The sequence below is a fragment of the Plecotus auritus genome, assembly GCF_963455305.1.
Source record: "Plecotus auritus genome assembly, chromosome: 4".
Taxonomy (NCBI): Eukaryota; Metazoa; Chordata; class Mammalia; order Chiroptera; family Vespertilionidae; genus Plecotus; species Plecotus auritus.
Window position 1 is genome coordinate 101,041,644 of NC_137775.1, and position 6,566 is coordinate 101,048,209.

Sequence of the window (6,566 nt, forward strand, 5' to 3'; positions counted from 1 at the left end):
TAATGTAAATATCTGTATTTTCCGATGGTCTTAGGCTCTACAGCAGCGGTTCTCTGAGAACCGCTAGCAGGGTCGTCTAAGACCATCGAAAAACACAGATATTTACATTACGATTCATAACAGTAGCAAAATTACAGTTATGAAGTAGCAATGAAAATAATTTTATGGTTGTGGGTCACCACAACATGAGGAACTGTATTAAAGGGTCGCGGCATTAGAAAGCTTGAGAACCACTGCTCTAGAGTTTTCCAGATGAGGACTGGACCCCAGCAACTGGATTACTTACAGAACCTCTGAATGAGACCACATTCTAATGAACCTGGGTATTAATTACAGAGGATGAAGGGATCACATATATTCCCCAGCCCCTGTGAAGAACTGACTCAGACACCAAAAACTCCACCTAGACTCAGCCAATAGTTTATTGTATTTAGAAAAACCACAATTACAGTTTGAAAGCAGGAAATATACAGGAGATGTTTTCATAGCAAAGAAAGGATCTCATGGCCTATTGCAGGGGCATCGCATGCTGATAGTAAAAAGGATAATGGGAAATGGAGGGAAAACAGACATAGAAAGGGGCAATGGACAGGGCAGCCCAACTAGATCCTGGAATATGGAGAGACTGAGACGGCAGCACCACTCTTAGACTGACTTAGGGCTGAAAGTGCCGAAGAGTGGTTGTCCTCGCTGAGGTGAACGAATGGAGAAGTGCCAGGTTTGTAAAGATGTTAAAGCAGAAATCTCTTCACTGATCTCCTCCCAAAGTAAGGCCATTCCCTGTAGGAGGTACACATAGTTTTTAAAGAGTTTAAGATGAATATTTGAGCACTTACCTTCAGATTCCTTCCCTTCTCCCTTAATCCTTTGGCTATAAAAAGGTGTCTTAATATTCATCTGACCTCTAGTAAATACAGCTTTTCCAACATGAATGGCATGAATGAGCAAACCATACTTTACCTTCTCTTAGAACCCTGATACCACTTTTCAGATCGGAGGAGCAAACACAGACATTAGCATTCATACAGTAAGTCCACACTGACCCCAAAAGAGCCAAGCTGTGGAAATGCTTTTTCCTGATGGCCTGCCTCAGAAAATGTAAGCCAGGAAGTGCCCAAATCTTGAAGCTAACTTTCCTAGACCACTGGACCTCATATTCTAACATTAAACAGTAGTCTCAGGTCTGGAGATAATTCCCAAGACTGAATGTCTAGGTCAGGGGTAGGGACCGTCTGGCCCGTGGGCTATGCAAGGTCCACAAAATCATTTGGTCTGGCCCTGCCAAGGCATTAGGGGTGAGTTAATTAAATGTTTGACCAAATATAGCAGGCTAATTTTTAAGTTGATATTTTGTATGGCTTGCGGATGATGTTTTAAATATCCAAATGGCCAACATTGAAGCTTTGGGATATCAGACAATGCCCATGTCTGCTTCTGTCCTAGCAAAGGTAAGTCAAGATCTATGACTTTCCCCATCCTTTCCCCTAAAGGCATCACATGTTCTTTTCCCCACTCTATTTCCTTTTCTTGATAACCCCACACATCTTCCTCTGAACACACCAAACCTACCAGCAAGTGCCTCACAGCGGCCCTCGGCGTTCAGCGGCATGGCCCTTGCGCACGCCCTTGATGATGAGGACGGTCCCAACAATGATGCCCACCAGACCCACAACCAGGCCCAGGCCACACACCACATTCTCTGTTGTCTCTGGGAGGGGGGTTTGTGCTTCAAACTCTGGGGAAATATAAAACAAAGTACAGAGGTAATGAATGTGGTACTAAGTCAAAACAATAGTTATTAATCAAACAAAAAAAGGAAGATACAATGATGCATTATGGGAATTACAAGTTAGAGAGCAAGGAACACTGGATAATGGGAGAAGACAAGACCAGGAATTATAGCAGTTGTTATGAAATAGTGCGGTGACTTTGAGTCCCAAAGGACCAGACACATGCATCACAGAAGGAAACACAAAAAGTAAAGGAGGTTGAAGGATGGTCCATACCCCAGTGCTTGGTAAGAGGCTCCTCCAAACCCCAGTGCTCCACCTTGCAGTCATAGACGTCCTCATTTGAGGGCAGGAAGGGGAGATAGTAGAACTTGCGGAAAAGGTGGTCCTGCCTGGGCAGGAAGACTGTCTCTGACACTCCGGTTGTGACAGGTTTCCCATTTTGAAACCACGTGACGTTGACCACAGGTGGGGAGAACTTGTCAATGAAACAGATGAGGATATTGGGCTCTCCCGGTTCCACAGGTTTGTTCGGGAACACAGTCATCTCTGGAGGTACTGGGGGACACATGACAGAAATTAGCCTCCTTGCTTAGGCTTGGCCTCTCCCTCTCTTTCTAAAACTGAAAATAAGTTGATATTGTGCCCTGAGAATCTATGCCACAGACTCAAATACCTATCTCTGACACGTTCACCCATAAACTGTAACCACTATTGAGGTATAAGGTATCCAAGGACTTCGTTCTTGGCTCCCCAAGCATAGATTCAGGGCAATAACTTTTTGAATGACAGTGGATGACACAGACAAGATGTGAGATCATCAGGAAATGAAAAGCCCCATGAAGTTGTTGGGCCTGTAGCATGAGAATTTAGGGCTTGATATGGCAAGGTTAGGCCCCTGGAAGGGGAAGTCATTCACAATACTATAACAAAAAGAGCTGAAGCATCTATTTTAAAGCTACGATCCCCACACCTAGGAGTGCAGCAGGGAGAAGTACCATTGGTGTTCGCGGTGTGATTGGAGCGCTTTATCATAGTGTCCAGGTTGGCTTTGTCCACAGCGATATTAGCCAGTGCACCCTGAGCCTCAAAGCTGGCAAAATTGCCAAATTCTTTAAGCCGCCAGACCGTCTCCTTCTTTTGCATATCCACGTGGAAGATCTCATCACCATCAAAGTCAAACATGAACTCGCCTGATGAGTCAGGGACCATGAAGAACTCGGCCTGGATGATCACATGATCCTCTGAAAAGGTAGAAAAGGAAGTTAGGGTTGGAACAAGCCAAGAGAGATGAGGAACTCAGGCTGTGAGACACACATGTGGGCGGGGGCAGTGCAAGGGGTAGGCTAAGAGGAGTGAAGGAGTGATGGAGAGTAGGATGAGTGGGAAGATGAGGCTGGGTGAAGCATATTGGTGTTGAACAGAGATTGGAGGGAGAAATTAAAGGGCATGTTAGACAGGGTGGACTGAAGGAAATGGACTGAAAAGCCTGAGTCTTGTGAAGCTGTGCGTTGCCTCCAGGTCACTAGCTGAGGAATGATCCCACTTTAGAAATCCAGCAGCAGCTCCTAAAAGTTTGGGTTCTGAACTCTAAAATCAAATTAAATTTTGAATTCTTATTCAGCTACTTACTTACCTAGTGATCTTGAGCAGATTATTTCACCTCCTTACATGCAAATTTTTAAATTATTTTCTTTTATGGTTTTGTTTCTTCCATGGGTTTGTTTTTAATTGAAATCAGACAAGTTAAGTACATGGAGTGGCCAGAATATTATGATCTCTGAACGCATAATAATCTGGCCACTCAGTGTGTGTGTGTGTGTGTGTGTGTGTGTGTGTGTGTGTATATATATATATATATATATATATATATATATATATATATATATATATATATTAGAGGCCTGGTGCATGAATTTGTGCATGGGTGGGGTCCAGCCCGCCTGGTCAGGGGGAGGGGACATGGGCGGTAGGCCAGTCTGCCTGCTGGTCGAACTCCTGGTCGAGGGGACAATTTGCATATTAGCCTTTTATTATATAGGATATACACTGAGTGGCCAGATTATTATGCGTTCAGAGATCATAATAATCTGGCCACTCAGTGTAATTTCTTAATATATCATCAGGCCTATAACAAGCACTTTAGGGTTAGAAACTGGTTTGTATTTAGAGACTAGCCAGGGGTGGGCAAACTTTTTGACTCGAGGGCCACAATGGGTTCTTAAACTGGACTGGAGGGCCGGAACAAAAGCATGGATGGAGTGTTTATGTGAACTAATATAAATTCAAAGTAAAGGAGCGGAGGGGAGAGCAAGCGAACCCTCCGCTCTTTCTGCTCTGCGGGCCGGATAGAACAGCCGAACGGGCCGGATCCGGCCCGCGGGCCGTAGTTTGCCCACGGCTGGACTAGACCCATGGAAAATAACACTGGGGCCTGAGGTACCTAGGAAATTAAGATTGAGACCTTGTAGAGCACCCACTTTCCTGGACCCACACCTACACCATGGCTACTCTGAGGGAAGAATTACATTTGGCAATGAACCCTTATGTCTCAAAGATCCTTATATTGAGACTGTCATTATGGGGTCTATTCATATGGTTGATACTAAGCCTAATTTATACCAAGGGCATAATCAATTTGAAATAAGAAAGTTAAAATTGGAGAGTATGCAGCTTTCATGGTGTATGTAGAGGAGAGAGGGATTTTAAAGTCTGACTGTGTATAAGTAAAGCCAGAGATTTATTTACCATTTGCAGCTATGTATTCACGTGTACACACACACACACACACACACACACACACACACACACATTCTAGTTGCCCCTTCCCAACCTAAGGGAAGAGCCTCTCTCTTTCCAGATATGTATCCCTATGTATGGCTCTTTCTGGGCAATAGAAACCTACAGTTGCCATCATGGATATTGGAGCTGGTATATTCCTTTATTCCAGTGTGCTTGCCACCCTCTGCAGTGGTTGCCTGGGTGAAAGGTATTTCTTCTCAATACATCTTCACTACAGCACAATGTCCGCTCAGGAGACGGCAGAGAACATCAGCTCTTCACCTCCTTACTCATTTTCTACTCTCTTGGGAAAATCGCTAAGTAGCAGTGATCAAAGATCATTGTAAGATTCAATAAGGAGGGCCTGTCACTGTCCCAGGGGCAGTAAGTTAAATGCAGCTCATATCGGCACACCTGTCCTCCCCCTCCCTTGGGAAGACTGTTACCTTTCGGTGACTTTCCTTTCTAGTGATCTTCCACAAAATGTCATTGCTCAAAATATTCTGACAGGACCCACATGCCAAAAAACAACTACCAGGTGTCCAGCTAAGAACCTCTCACATTTTCTCATTTAATCCTCACAGTATTGTGTGAGGTTTTCAATTTTACTAATTTTCTAGAAAGATAAATTAAAGCCTAGAGAGGCAGCTTGCTAATGCCTTCCAGACAAGATTTCTTCCTCAAGTTTGCCTTACCTCAAAGAAATATACAACTCAGTTTTGCTCTTCTAAGCTAAATTTGACTTTCTTAAAGTTGTGGTGAGAAGAGAACTCTTCCATCTTCAATGTACTATACTTTCAGATTTAGACCCACAGAATACCTATAAAACATTTCTTTCACTTCAAATAGCGTCTTTCCACAATTCACAATGCTCTCAGAGCTTGTTCTTTCCAGTTATGATTCTCTCAGCACTTACCTTTGATAGCCCAGGATTCCTGAAGGCACACCAGGACAACTGTGATGAAAAATCCTAACACTGGGTCTCCAATTATGGCCATTTTCTTCTTGGGTGCTTTGATGAAGGTCAGCAGAGCTCAAGAGTGGAGCTGAACAGATAGGAGTAAAACAGGGGGAATGTAGTGTGAAATAGTGTCGGATTGATTAAAATTCAAATCAGTTGAGCTGCAGCCAATCACCACAGTGTTTTAAGAGGACACATCTGTTGCTAAGGAAAGAACTTTTGTAAAGGGTCTGGGAAAGGAGATAGATAAAAGATAAAGTTCTTAAACAAATGAACACAAAACAACAAAAAATAAGTTTTTGAGAATGTTAGGCAATCACTCACACTTTCCATCCTAATCCAAGTTCTAGAAAGGGATATACCTGAAGCACATAGTGAGAATATAATCAATGAAAAGCCTAAAGTGAGAGTTAGTGGCAGATCACGCATCTGTGCTGTGACAGCTGGGGAGCTTACTAGTTTCTTAGTATTTTAAGAGACAACAAATCATCTAAAAAGTAGGTAAATTATCAGGCTAAGAAGAATCCCCAAATCTTACAATATTGGAGGACAACTTTACTTAAGGAGCTCCTTCTTCTCCTTCTTCTTCTCCTCCTCCTTCTCCTCCTCCTCTTCCTCCTCCTCCTCCTCCTCCTCCTCCTCCTCCTCCTTCTTCTCCTTCTTCTTCTCCTTCTTCTTCTCCTTCTTCTCCTCCTCCTCCTCCTCCTCCTCCTCCTCCTCCTCCTCCTCCTCCTCCTCCTCCTCCTCCTTCTTCTTCTTCTCCTCCTCCTCCTCCTCCTCCTCCTCCAGCTCCTCTTCCTCCTCCTCCTCCTCCTCCTCCTCCTCCAGCTCCTCTTCCCCCTCCTTCTTCTTCTTCTCCTTCTTCTTGTTTGTTAATCCTTATTGGAGGATATTTTTCCATTGATTTTTAGAGAGAGTGGAAGAGAGAGGGAAAGACAGAGTGAAACATCGATGTGAGAGAAACACATTGATTGGTTGTCTCCTGCACAAGCCTCGACCAGGGCCTGGTCCAGGGAGGATCCTGCAACCAAGGTGTGTGCCCTTGACCAGAATTGAACCCGGGGCCCTTTGGTCTGCAGGTCAACACTCTATCC

The 6,566-nt window shown here is 44.0% G+C and overlaps 1 protein-coding gene across 3 annotated transcripts; it reads right to left on the reverse strand.

The window, feature by feature from the left end:
• Positions 1-409: 409 nt before the first annotated feature.
• On the reverse strand, positions 410-6,232 carry LOC308247457 (HLA class II histocompatibility antigen, DR alpha chain). 3 transcript variants are annotated; one of them, XM_080666597.1, is made up of 6 exons: positions 6,011-6,232; positions 5,428-5,557; positions 2,729-2,974; positions 2,007-2,288; positions 1,570-1,735; positions 410-780 (listed from the first exon to the last, which is right to left on the reverse strand). In XM_080666597.1, the coding sequence occupies exons 2-5, from the start codon at positions 5,507-5,509 to the stop codon at positions 1,581-1,583; spliced, it is 765 nt and encodes a 254-aa protein (XP_080522723.1). In that variant the 5' UTR covers positions 5,510-5,557; positions 6,011-6,232; the 3' UTR covers positions 410-780; positions 1,570-1,580. The 3 variants fall into 3 exon arrangements, with proteins under 3 accessions (XP_080522723.1, XP_080522724.1, XP_080522722.1); XM_080666598.1 differs by having other exon boundaries at positions 6,032-6,145; XM_080666596.1 differs by lacking the exon at positions 6,011-6,232 and having other exon boundaries at positions 5,428-5,614.
• Between the last annotated feature and the right edge of the window lie 334 nt (positions 6,233-6,566).